Below are 13,091 nucleotides of genomic sequence, written 5' to 3' on the forward strand. Positions count from 1 at the left end.
TAAACCAGAAGCATGGATGGCGGAGTTAACCTTCGGAGAACGCACGGACCACATCCAAGACCGCCGAAGAATCTTTGGTTCCGCCCGCCAGAAAATTATCCATGACCACCACTTTTCCAGACAGCCACGCACCCAGGACGATTGCACCCTTCATCTTGCTGTCCGAAGTATAGTTGAACTTACCTTAGCCAACTAGTCCAGCTCAGTTCTTACTAAGGACGGATTCATCACAATGCCCGACCAGAAGAAGAAGGGAAAGAAGAGCGGCGGAGCGAAAAATGACGCCGCTTCGGTGATCAGTATGTATATTGCGATTGACTTATTATTCTATATACCCACGGAGAAACCCATGGCTGACTCTTTCCCTTCTCGTGTACTCTAGCCGACCCTAGATTCGCCAACATCCAGACCGATCCTCGTTATCGTCTCCCCAGCAAACGTCAAACCCATGTCAAGCTCGACAACCGTTTCGCGCACATGCTGCGCGACAAGGATTTCTCCCGAAACGCTGCAGTTGATCGGTACGGACGGAAACTCGCTCGCGACGATACTAAGAAACAGCTTGAACGGTTCTACCAGCTAGACGATGATGCAAAGGAGGGAGAAGAAAATGACCTTGAAGATGCCAGTGTCGCCGATGACGAGGAGGTCCTCAGAGAACTGAAAATGGCAGAGTCATATGACCCCGCGCGTGATGGAGGTTTCGATGAGTCTTCCTCAGAGGAGGAGAGCTCGAGCGACGAGGAAGAAGATGAGGAGGAGTTTGAAGGCTTCGGCGAGGAGCTTGAATACCCCGATAAGCAGCGGACTGATGTGCCGACGGGAGAGGTTACGGATCGCATTGCGGTGGTGAATCTTGACTGGGACAATATTAGGGCAGAGGATTTGATGGCTGTTTTCTCTAGCTTTGCGCCGACTGGAGGTCGGGTGCTGAAGGTGGCTGTATACCCGAGTGAATTTGGAAAGGAGCGGATGGAGAGGGAGGAGACTGAGGGTCCTCCGAGGGAGATCTTCGCCTCAAAGAAGGATGATGAGTTTGATGATGAGGATGAGCTTGACTCTGACGAGGAGGAGGAAAACATCAAGAAGTCGATCTTGAAGGAAGACAAGGGCGAGGAGTTCAACTCGGCACAGCTACGGAAATACCAGTTGGAGCGACTACGTTACTTCTATGCTATCCTGACGTTCTCGTCAAGGGATGTTGCGAAGCACGTCTACGATCTTGTCGATGGTGCCGAGTACCTGTCCAGCGCGAACTTCTTCGACCTCCGCTTTGTGCCCGAAGACACTGACTTCTCGGATGACATACCTCGCGACGCATGCAAACGCATCCCTGATGGTTATCAGCCTAACGAGTTTGTCACCGATGCGCTGCAACACAGTAAGGTCAAGCTGACCTGGGACATGGAGGACAAGTCGCGCAAGGAAGCCCAGGCTCGGGCCTTTAAGGGTAGCCGGAAGGAGATCGACGAGAACGACCTGAAGGCTTATCTTGCTAGCGATAGCTCCGATGACGAGGAGGAAGAGGGTGGTGTGGAGATCGTTGATACTACGCAAGGAGATGGGGAGAGCTCCAGGATATCTAAGAAAGAGGACGAGCGACAGCGTCTTCGAGCTCTACTTGGCCTCAGTGCGGAGCCTAAGCCTTCCTCCAAGTCCGACGGACCTGTTGGTGAGATGGAGGTGACCTTCACTTCCGGTCTGGCTGGTGGTCCCAAGGGCGACAGCATCTTCGAAAACGAGCCGGAGAAGGATGAGACTACGATTGAGAAGTACATCCGCAAGGAGCGTGAGAGGAAGAAGCGCAGAAAGGAGAAGCTCAAGGCCACCAAGCGTGGTGAGGATGGCGAGGATGAACAGGACGACGACGCCGCTGTCGCCGAGGGTGACGAAGAAAAGCCCCAGGAAGAAGACCTGGGCTTTAACGATCCATTCTTTGAAGACCCTACTGGTAAGGCCGCTGCTATTGCCCGTCGCAAGGAAGAGAAGCGCAAGAAGCGCGAGGAGCGTGCCGCAGAGGAAGCCGCGGCCGCGGCCAAGCGGGCAGAGCTGGAGCTGCTCATGATGGAGGACAACAACAAGCCCGGCATCAAGCACTTTGATATGAATGAGATTGAAAAGGCGGAGAAGCAAGCGCGCAAGAAGAACAAGAAGGGCAAGAGCAAGGGCAAGCAAGTCGAGGCGCCCGTGGATGACTTCGAGATGGAAGTCGCCGATCCTCGTTTTTCTCGACTCTTTGAAAGCCACGAGTTCGCGATTGATCCCACCAATCCCCGGTTTAAGTCGACTTCGGGTATGAAGGCGCTGCTGGAAGAAGGCCGGAAGCGGCGAAGGGATCGTGATGACCAGGTCGATGAGGAGGTTGGTCCCCGTGACCCCAAGAAGAAGCAGAAGACGAATGCTTCCAAGGACGCGGGATCGGACGATCTGAAGAAGCTGGTCGAAAAGGTGAAGCGCAAGACGCAGCGCAGCTGATCTGGTTGTAACATATCGAACTACCTACCTATCTAGGATGAGGATGCAAATACCATGGGCACATTTCCTGTTTTTATTCGATAGATCACGAGCGTCTGTCAGTCTGCGTTCCGGACGGTAATGTTATTGATTGATTATTCCTGCTACCTATCTAATAGATACCCCTGGATTGTCCTTTGTAGCTGTCATGTTATTCTTAGAGCAGCGGGCGACCCCTGGTCAAATCATCAGGCCCCTGTGGCACCCTGGTCCGGGGCAGGCGAGTAATGAAATGCGCTGTATAGATCGGGGATCACGGAGGAAAAGCTGATGAATCAGAGGCAGAAGGAGGGCGTTGGAATTCCGACTGGCGCAGATTCCCGCCCAAAGGCTGCCCGGCGCATGCAGAATGAGGTGGTTGTGCGACCGAAGCGGCCGAGTGCAGGGCTTCGGCGGGGATCTGACAGGCCCAAATGCCCGTCAACTTGCAGGCGATCGGCCGCGATGCGATGAGGCTGAGATCAGGTGCACCGCGCCGCCCTCACCGCCCTTTCGCTCGCCTCCTCCGTTTCCTCGTCGGCTTTCGTCCTCGTCCCTTCGCTGGCCTTCCTTCGCTTCCCCTCCCCTCCCCTCCTTTCTCTCTCTCTCCCTCCTGGCTGGCCAATTCACTCCCCCCGTCTTCTCCGGTGTGTTGGTGTCGCTTCAATCCCCTTCCCCCTCCCCCCTCCCCTCCCCGATCGATTCGCTTCGATCCGTCCCCAGTGAACCCCCCCCCCCCCCCGGGTCCAATTGCTGCTGACTAACACTCTCTTCACACGGACAGTCCCTACTTCCTCCCTGCAAGTGGCGTGTCTTGCCTGAACCGTGAACGACGGATCCCTTTCATTCCCTCCCTGGATGGCTTGATCATGGTCGTCTCTCGGCGGGATTGAACGATGGGGTGCTACAGCCCAGTCTGGTGAACCTGTCTGACTGTTGGTTCCTGCCTTAATCTCTTAGTTTAATATCTCGCTCGCTTCTTCTCTGCTCGGGTCATCGGCCCCTCTTCCATCGGCATTCTCACTTTCCTTTTACATCACAGGCTCGCCTTGGATTGCCATCATGTTGGGTCGCCTGTTGAGCACTGCAGCGGCTACTCTGAACCCGGCGGCCTACAATGCCAAAAATGCCCACCAGCTGGAGTCCGTCACGGAGGAAGAACATACTTCCGGTTTACTGTTCCCCGATGCTAGTCTCCTGCGACGTTCCAATACACACACTTACCCGCTGCACACGGCCTACAATTCCCCGAACGCCTCTACGGCTGGTGCCTATGATGATCGCGGCGGCGTTGAGTTGGACCCGATGAAGGATTTCCGTGTGATCATTGCCCAAAATGCATTGGGAGATCGAGACGCCTGTGTCTTGTTGGATACCCGCGCGAGTTCGCAGGATCAGACATCCCATGGACTTGGTTTGGAGCCTCAGCTGTTCGACAATAATGGTGCAAGACATGCCCGCACGGTTTCGAACCTCACCCGTGGAACACGACGGGGCTATTTGTCTCAGTCGTCAGCTGCGGAGCCAAGCCCGCTCTCAGTCGCTGCAGAGACACGGAGGTCACCACCCATGTCGTCTGGCGCTTTCATGAGGGCTCGTGGTCGTAGTTCCACTCTGTCGCCTGCTGGAAGCATTCATGAGCCTGGCCCGCGTTACTCCACTGACTCGAATGATTCTGGGTTATTGAACTGCATTTTCGGCAGCAGTGCGTTTAGTTATAGGGGATCGTCAACGAAGATGCATATCATCTCTGCCGACGATGAACCTGGTAAAACTGCGCCAACGTCCCCTGCAACTCGCAATTCGCTCTCACGGGCGTATACAACTGGAAGTTCTTCGGCTTTCGCCAGCACGAACCCTGGGAATGACTCCAAACCGCCAGCAAAGGTCACCATTCTCCTAACTAGGATGTTCAGCGTCCATTTACCCGAGGGGGGAGAGGCGTCTCCGGATAGGGCGGATCAGACCTCCGTCTACCAAGAGTCTATTCCAAACGCGGGGTTTCCCTTTCCTGACGTCACGAAGCGCCGGAAGATCAAGGAGAAGAAGACTCCCATGTATGCTGTGGCCATAACCATTCAAATCCCACTTCTCTCCCGAAATACTGGACGACCGGTCTCTCGCTTTAATGGTCAGGGACCGGACTCCCCCAAACCTGGAATGTCCTGCTCCCTGGATTCCGATTACCGTTTTCGGGGAGGGTTTCTCGATGACAGCTTGTCACTTGCATCACCACCAGCCAGCTTAGATGAGCGGATTGATCTCCTAGTCGACCATTGGGATGTCATCAACCGCACATTGTCACACTTGGAGAGACTGTCACGGAATGAGATTCTCTTTCTGTTGAAAAAGGTAGATTCCTCTTCAGGAATGCATCCCAAGCCAGCTAAACCTCCCAACATGCAACGCACAAATCAGACATTTGTTCACCTGCCTGCGAATATCCTGGCTGTGAATTCTAGGCTGCGAGACGAAGCCGTCCGCAGCAGCCGCCGCATCAGCACCGCACTGCAAATGCCATTTGTCGTAACGGGCCAGAGTCGCTGGGGCGTTTGGCGCGAGGAGGGTCGTTCGATTATCCGCAGCATCGGGGACAAAGACCACAGCTTTTTCTTCTTAGTTCTAATCACCGCGTTCCTGGGGAACCATACTGAGTGGCTTAATGCCTTGGGTCCCGAGTGGTACCGAAAGCGACATTATCTACAACAGAAGGCCCAGCAGGATTCTGACCCTGTCCTTGCTCAGCGCACTGTCATCATCTCCCCTGACAAGATGACGGCGCGAAGACTGATCTTCCTACTGTCGGCGTTTCTCCCATCCAAACAGCGTTTTGAGCCTTTGCCATCGCCAATTCGACCGGGTACCGCCGCTTCCACGAGAGCCATCTCTCAAAGCCCGCCAAATGTCCCGGTTTTACGACAGGAGTCCCTTCGGAGGGCCATCGAACGTCGGTCTCGCGCGCAGCGCCTGACCCTCAGTGATAGAGAACAGCACCAGCGGTCCGTGAGCGTTTCGTCGTGCGAGACCGCGCATCGCTCGACGGATGAGGCAGAGCCGTTGGTGACACCGGAATTTGGTACTACGCGCCGAGGCTCCGATGCCCGCTCCATTAGAGCACTGGGGGTGCCGATACAGGCCAAGGATATGCGCACGAGAAATACGAGCGCGGCGACCACGTCGACGACCACCCCAGGCAGTACTGTTCCCGTACCGCACTTTGCTTCTCAGAGCCGCTCCGAGCGGGCAGGATCGGATCAGACAGTGGCCGAAGGGCATGACAGCCTGGCGTCGGAAACCCTGTTGCGAAACCTTCAAAGAAGCGAAAGCTCGGTTCTAAGTGGTAATGGTAGTGTGCCGTCTGCTAATGGTCGATGGGGGAGTCTCTTTTCCGGACTGTGGAGCTCACGTCAGGAATCATCCACTGGCGGCGAGGCTGTGGCACCGGCAGAAATCCGCAGACGGTCCGTTTCAGCATTTGCCAACCCTCCGAGGCGTCATCCCCCAACCCTGAGTCAGATGGTCAGAGATGTCTCGCTCAGGCCCGCTGAAGCGTCCCCCAAGACCGCGACGAGCAGCAACATCTCGATCCCACAGTCTTCAAATCCCCACCATGGATATGAAGAAGACGCCCAGGATCTGTCTTCTGCTACAGATCAGGCCAAAGAATCGTCGTTGAAACTATCGGTGCGAGGCGATGATGGCATTGTCGATGTTGATCTTCCTTTGCCTGGGTTCGTGTCCCTTTCTTCGTCTGGCGACTCAACAATGGCCTCACCGAAGAAGACGCGGACATCTGTCACTAGTGTTGACGCTGTGGCATCTACTCATAGTAGCACATCAGGCTTCCCGTCTGCCCCGAGGGACAATGACGGACCTAATATCAATGTTGCTGGCTGGCTGAAGAGCTTCCATGACGACTTTTTGCTCCAAGCGGTACGGCCATATACCGGGCTTGAGGCCGACATCAAACGCGCCATGCAGGCGGAGCCGACTTCCAACCAAGCTGTGTGTCTCGACGCAGATGGTTCCGGACGTTGGGTGGATGTCGCGACCACGCTTGTTGCAGACGTCCGAACTTTTTCAGTGAAGCGGCTGCGGCTGCGACGGAAAATAGGGAATGCCTCGTGGCGCAACGCCTCGCCTGACTTTTCTCCTCAACCCGGCACCCCTCGTCACGTCTCTGGAGGCTCGGCTTCCGCGTCGCAGCTCACCAGTTTCTTTTCTCAAGCTACGGCTTCTAGCAAATCATCTGCGAGTTCTTCCGTAGATGGATTTACACCGAACGAAGTGGAAGAGCGCTTCGTGGAAGAACATGTCATGGATCTTGATGGGACGCTCGTCGATGCGCTGGAGCGAGTTCTTGCCCAGAGCGGCCCGTCGTCCATGCAACATTCCCGTGCTCCGTCGCCGTCACGCGCCCGCCGAGGCGAGGACAAGCACATGCCGGAGGTTCCAAACCGGGACGAGCCCCGCGCTGCGGAGGTTCCTCGGACCGAGTGTCGCAAGCTCGTTCTCAGTGCTCTCGAGGAGGTGGTCCGCAGCGTAACGGCGGAGCATTGCCGCGAGGACGTCGAGGGGGAGCTCGGCCCGTCGGACAAGGAGCGGCGGCGGTTGCAGACGGGAGGAGACAACACCTTGCGAGAGGGGATTCGCAAGTGGCTTCTTGATGTGGAAGAGGCGTGGTAGTGCTTGTTGGCTGTTGCATAGCGATGCGGTTGGTTGGGTTACCTTTCTTATTTTTCGCCTGTGACTTGACAGGGATTATTGGGGTCTTCTCCTTATTTCTTTGCTACTTTGATATCATCATGATACCCATGTGTTGAGCAACTTTGATTCATGAGCCCAGCCTCCATCCATCTGTGTTCCACCGATTTCTTCGATGCTTTATGTAGATATGCATCCTAACTACAACTCATCCACTACAATTCAATCATTGCAATGAAGATACCATCTAATGACCCACCCACACCACTTTGACCTCCTCATCCGCAACGACTCCCTCCGGTCCCGGCCTAACCGTAACGACCTTCAACACCTCATCCGTCCTATCCGGATTCACAATCTCCACCTTAACTTCCCCATCCAACACGCCATTAACCAACACCTCCAGCCCATCCAACGGATCATCCTCAGCGCCCTTCATCTTCCAATTCACGGGAATCACTGCTCCAGGCCGAATCAACAACGGCAACGTCTCAAACCCATGCGTCTCCTCATACCACCTCCCCCCTTCATACACCTTTCCATGATCGAACCATGACACCCACTTCCCTTCCCCATTACCAACACGGGGAACATAGAACCTCACCACCCCATCCTCCCCAAACACCGGCGCAACTAACAGCCCCCCACCAAGCATATACTCCGTATCTAAATCATAAACGCTCCATTCATCGGGAAAATCCACGAAAAGCGGCCTCATGACCCCCGTCCCAGTTCTACTCCCCTCCAAAGCCGAAGAGAGTAAATACGGCGAGAGTGCGATTTTCCGCTTCACGGCGTCTCGGAGTACATCCACGGACTCGGAATCAAATAGCCATGGGACACGGTAGGAATTGGATCCGTGGAGGCGGGAATGGGTGGATAGAAGTCCGAATTGGATCCAGCGTTTGTAGACACTGGGGTGGGGGGTTCCTTCGAAGCCGCCGATGTCTGTGGAATGGAAGATGAAGCCGCTGAGTGAGAGAGAGAGAGCGCCACGGAGGGTCTCGGCCATGGCGGGAAAGGTGCTTTCGCTGTCGCCGGACCAGTGGATTGGGTGGGACTGGGAGCCGACGGTGGCGCTGCGGGAGAAGAGGATTGCGGTTTTGCTCGAGTTGGGGTTGGGGGTGGGATTGGAGAGGAGGACGGAGTGGACGGTTTGGTTGTAGAGATAGGTGTAGTAGTTGTGCATGCGGGTTGGAGAGAGGGTGGAGTCGTGGTAGAGGATGTTTTTGTAGGGGATGCGTTCGCCGAAGTCGGTTTTGAAGCTGTCGACGCCGAGGGATAGGAGGTGCGTGAGTTTGTTGCTGAACCAGGTGCGGGCTGATGGGTTGGTGAAGTCAATGATGGCCATGCCGGCCTGCCAGTTGTCCCATTGGAAGATGGTGCCGTCGGTGCGCTGAGGGTGGTTTGTTAGTTGTTGGTGTGGTGGAGGGGGTAAGGGGTAGGGGGCACCTTTATAAAGTAGCCGTTTTCTTTGCCCTCGCGGAATAACGGCGATGCTTGGCCTATGTACGGGTTCAGCCATACGCTGATCCGTAGGCCTCGCTCCTTGAGTCGTTTGATGTAGCCCGCTGCGTCTGGGAACATGTCGGAGTCGAAGTCAAAGTCGCACCATTGGTAGGATTTCATCCAGAAACAGTCGAAGTGGAAGACGCCGAGTGGGATGTCGCGGTCCCGGAAGCCGTCGAGGAAGCCGGTCACGGTTTGTTCGTCGTAGTTGGTTGTGAAGCCTACGGATGAGCATTAGCTATTGTCACAGGGTACCAGGGGAGAGCGCACTTGTTGTCAACCAGAGGTTGTAACTCCATGCTGGAACGAGACTGGGACGGCCAGTGAGGGCAGTATATCGTCGTAAGATTTCCTTGGGGGTGCTGCCGTAGACGATAAAGTATTGCAGCTCCTCGCCCGGGATGGAGATGTTGACTCGCGTCGTTCGCTCCGACTGTAACTCGAAGCTGACCTTGCCTGGGTTGTTCACGAACACTCCATATCCGGCGGAGCTGATGTAAAACGGGATATTCTTGTATGCCAGCTCCGAGGAGGTGCCGCCATCTTCGTTCCAGGTGTCCACCGTCTGGCCGTTCTTGACAAAGGGTCCGAACCGCTCACCCAGTCCGTACAGCTTCTCGCCGACGCCGAGGTCCAGCTCCGCGAGCATGTACCCCTGCCGCTCGAGGTATAGTCCGTCTTCCCAGCGGGACTTTTCGGTGGTTTGATCGCTGACGTACCCAATTGAACGCCAGGAGTGGCCCGTGAGCTTGGTGGTGGGCTTGTCTGCGCCGGTGAAACTGAATTCCAGTTCGTTGGGTGTCGTCGTTATGGCTAAGGTCAGGGGGCCACTGCTGTAGCGGAGGGATTCGCGCTCGGTGTGTGATATTTGGACGCGTCCTGTGGACGAGGCGAGTTCGAAATGGGGGCCTTGATCTAGTGAGCCTGCCCTGGTGTGGGTTAGTCTTCATATTGATGCAGATGGGTAGGGTGAAAATATACCAATGGACTAGATTCACCCCGATGATGCCCTCCAACGGAGATGTGATCTGCGCGGTAACAGTTGCTGTGCAGTTAATATCATCATCTGACTAACATTCATCTGAAAGAACTCACCCGAATTGAGGGTATCACCACGATGCCGCTGCAGCTTGTTCAGCAGCAGATCCACCGTTTCGCTGTCAATGCTCAACCGCTCGACATTGCTCATCCAGTCGATCCGGACGCCCTCCTGCAGTGTGTCAGTGATATCCTGAGGTCCAAGCGTTGAACTCACCTTCAACCGCCACATGCCCTCTGTAAACTTCATTTTGGAAAGGTTGTTAGAGATCGGAGATATGTTTTACGTTGCGACATTGACAAGAGAAGCTGAGAGAAGCTGAGAGGAAATGAGCGGTCTAAAGACTGTGCGAAACAGCTTGTAGGATCACTATCAGAAGCGTCCATTTCCTCATTGGGGACGGAGGCCATCCCGTGGTCCAAGCTGGGCTCTACCCCGGCCGAGCGGGGTAGGGCTTGGACATTGCGGGGAAAGGCCACCAATCATCCAGATGATGATGGTGGTGGTGATGCTGATGATGATGATGGGATGAATGGAGAGGAGGAAGAGGATGAAGAGGAGGAAGGGTGAAGTGGGAGGACGGGGCTGCTTGGCGACCAGGCACGGGACCGGTCACAGGACCCGGGAATACTATCAGGGCTATCCGACAGAACTGCCACTCTGTGAACCCTGAAGAAGAAGGACAGATGCCTCTAGGAGTGATGTTGGTATAGTCGGTGCTGCTGGTTCTGAAGATCCAGGATACTATAAATGTTGTGTACGGATAGGTATGGAAAAAGACAAAATTACTACTATATAGAATGAACTATTTCCTAACGGGAGGTGAGGGGCAATCGAAGTTCTATATAGATGGAGTTCCAAGATGTGCAAATTAGAGAAAGTGTCTCCAGAGTCCAGAGATATAGAAGTGCTGGCTTCATAGGCCTCTGTAGAGACACATCATGTGATGGACTCCCCCACACCATGTGACAAGCTGACAGCTCCTCATTCCATCACGTGATGTATTTAGTCACGTGTGAATATATCAGCACCTGAGGCAGCAAGGATGCATGAGGTACATGCCTCAGGCAGACAAAACCCTGGGATGTTCCTCCAGAGTCCAGACATGTGCTCGTGATGGTGCCCAACGACCTCGGATCAAGATCGGCTGCTAAGAATGAGATCTGCAGAGCGCATCCACAGTCACACAGAGTACGGTGTTTGAACTTTGGAGTAGGTAGATAGGTACGTGCGGTGCCAACGCGATTAGCGAAGGGCAGCTAATCTCCCATCTCATGATCTCAGATTCATGGGCCGATCCGGCAATGTGCAATCTACAGCAACAATCGAATTTTCGTTCTCACCAACAGATATAGCTTGATGATTGGCTCGCGTCGGGCAATCGAAATCGAGGGCCGTAAAGTGCGATGCAATTGATAGAGCCCTAAGGCCCTAAGAAGTCTTGTCTATCGGTCTTGCTGAATACAGTCTACTGCCGAGCGAGCAGCGTTGTGGGGAAGAGCAGGCGTGGAATGTGGAATGTGGAAGGATGGAATACTGGATCGAAACGGTGAGGCAGAAGGGCTGGCCCGAAAGCGATCCATCTTTTCTCGTCGGTTGGACAAAGTACCTCTGGCGAACCCCTCCATTAGTCCAATCAGATGCGGCGGAATGGGCCGCTTGGGAAATGATAAATTGATACGAAGAAAGATAGATAGATAGTGGCGTGCTTGTACTGAGTGGACTACAACCTGAGAATGCAATTGTCCAAGCCCAACCAGCCAATCCGAATGGCAATCGGTGGTGATGGCTGAACTGTGAGGCTTTTCCCTGTTTTCCCACGCATCAATATTCAATAGTCGCCCACCTCCCCAAAAAGGGGGATGAGACTTGAGAGACATTATTATTGTGGTGGGCCCTAACTCTAACAGACTAAGTCGAGTGACTGTCATGGTTCGGCTGAGATCCGGATTAGCGTGCTCGGGATTTGACTCTGACATCGGGATCTGGACCCTATTTGGGTACGCTGGGGCCATGCGTAAGCCGACTTCCCCTGTTCCTTCATCCTCAGACTCCTCCCTGATTTGGTCAATCCCCATCTCGATTCTAGATCAGATCGACTCGAGTGGTTCATCCAGTCACCAGGGGCCTCTTTCGTACCTAGTAGGATCATAGGATGTCCTTTGCAGTTTCGCCAGGGAGGATCAGCAGTAGTCGAATGAAACAACGGGGTACTATCTATCGGGCTGGCCCACCCATGGCCCATGCAGCATCCTCCTCCCAAGTCCAACAAATCGAGGATCACTCCATTATTTCGCTTCCATTTGACCGAGTGTCGCAGACCTGCGGCATCCTCTGGAAGGCTGGATCGCCATGGATCTGACCTATTGCAGGCCTCGAGAGTCAGAACGGCCAGTCGCGGAAATACTAAGCGGGCCACGATCCAGACTGATCGTAAAAAAGCGAAGGCCGTTTGCTCCCAATGCCCCAATCAGTAATGGCTCGTACTGGGTCTCCCGATCCTTCTGACGTCAGTTCTACTGGCTCTTTTTCTCTTTCATCTAGATGGGTGATTTCAGCGGCACGGATCTGGCACCAGAAACCCCCGGACCATGGCCGACAGCGCCGTCAACCACGGAACGTCCCCCCCTGCAGAAAGCTCAAGCAGCAGCGAGGAACGGTAGCAGTACCTAGCTAGCATCAGCTAGACCCGACGGAAGTCACCTTTGCAGCAAGAAGTCATTAAACTACCGCATAAAGTACCGCTCTGCACTGCAACGGATGTGAGTGCCAGCAAATGACAGCAGCCCGCGTTGCTGGGTATCCGCTCATCATTGAAACGCAAGGAGTTGCTTTTTTATGATCAAGCTGTACGGAGTGTAATAGAAGGATGATGGCTGAAGTGACGTTGGGGGTCTAGCTGCATAAGTGCCCGCCCATTTTCGTAGTTCGTACCTGGTCTTTGTTCTTGTCGCCTGAGTGGCGCCTGAGCCAGATCCATGAATGCCTGTCAACCAAGGCAGCCGCATTCCCAAGGATCGTTCCCTTTACAACTCTCAGAAACAATGGACTGGTGGCTTTTTTTTTTTTCTTCTTTTTTTCTCTCCCATTTTCCCTCTTCTTTTGCCTTCTTATTTATTTATTTATTTATTTTTCTTATTTGTTTATTCTTTTTTTTTTTTCCCCCTCCTTTTTCCTTTTGTTAGAAGAATTATTTTTTGCGGGCCAACAAAATTAAAGAGAAAAGAAAAGAAATAAGATAGATCAACGGACACATATTAAAATGATTGGTTTAGATTATGATAATATCTTCTGAGCGTCGCATAGATGCCCAATAGGGGCTGCATGAAGGGGCACATTAGTCTCT

At 54.0% G+C, this 13,091-nt stretch overlaps 3 protein-coding genes across 3 annotated transcripts; 2 read left to right on the plus strand and 1 right to left on the minus strand.

Annotated features, from left to right (window-relative positions):
* The first annotated feature begins 109 nt into the window (after window positions 1-109).
* Window positions 110-2,586, plus strand: BO94DRAFT_521886 (pre-rRNA-processing protein ESF1). The gene is made up of 2 exons (XM_025610163.1): window positions 110-299; window positions 383-2,586. The coding sequence occupies exons 1-2, from the start codon at window positions 233-235 to the stop codon at window positions 2,473-2,475; spliced, it is 2,160 nt and encodes a 719-aa protein (XP_025465074.1). The 5' UTR covers window positions 110-232; the 3' UTR covers window positions 2,476-2,586.
* Window positions 2,587-3,084: 498 nt separating this feature from the next.
* BO94DRAFT_173527 (uncharacterized protein) lies at window positions 3,085-7,312 on the plus strand. The gene is made up of 3 exons (XM_025605931.1): window positions 3,085-3,140; window positions 3,278-3,428; window positions 3,536-7,312. The coding sequence occupies exon 3, from the start codon at window positions 3,556-3,558 to the stop codon at window positions 7,177-7,179; it is 3,624 nt and encodes a 1,207-aa protein (XP_025465075.1). The 5' UTR covers window positions 3,085-3,140; window positions 3,278-3,428; window positions 3,536-3,555; the 3' UTR covers window positions 7,180-7,312.
* BO94DRAFT_537542 (putative sugar hydrolase) lies at window positions 7,306-10,292 on the minus strand. The gene is made up of 6 exons (XM_025612296.1): window positions 9,962-10,292; window positions 9,802-9,916; window positions 9,688-9,751; window positions 8,977-9,635; window positions 8,650-8,927; window positions 7,306-8,593 (listed from the first exon to the last, which is right to left on the minus strand). The coding sequence occupies exons 1-6, from the start codon at window positions 9,992-9,994 to the stop codon at window positions 7,445-7,447; spliced, it is 2,298 nt and encodes a 765-aa protein (XP_025465076.1). The 5' UTR covers window positions 9,995-10,292; the 3' UTR covers window positions 7,306-7,444.
* Between the last annotated feature and the right edge of the window lie 2,799 nt (window positions 10,293-13,091).

The sequence above is a fragment of the Aspergillus sclerotioniger genome (assembly GCF_003184525.1).
Source record: "Aspergillus sclerotioniger CBS 115572 chromosome Unknown BO94scaffold_23, whole genome shotgun sequence".
Taxonomy (NCBI): domain Eukaryota; kingdom Fungi; phylum Ascomycota; class Eurotiomycetes; order Eurotiales; family Aspergillaceae; genus Aspergillus; species Aspergillus sclerotioniger.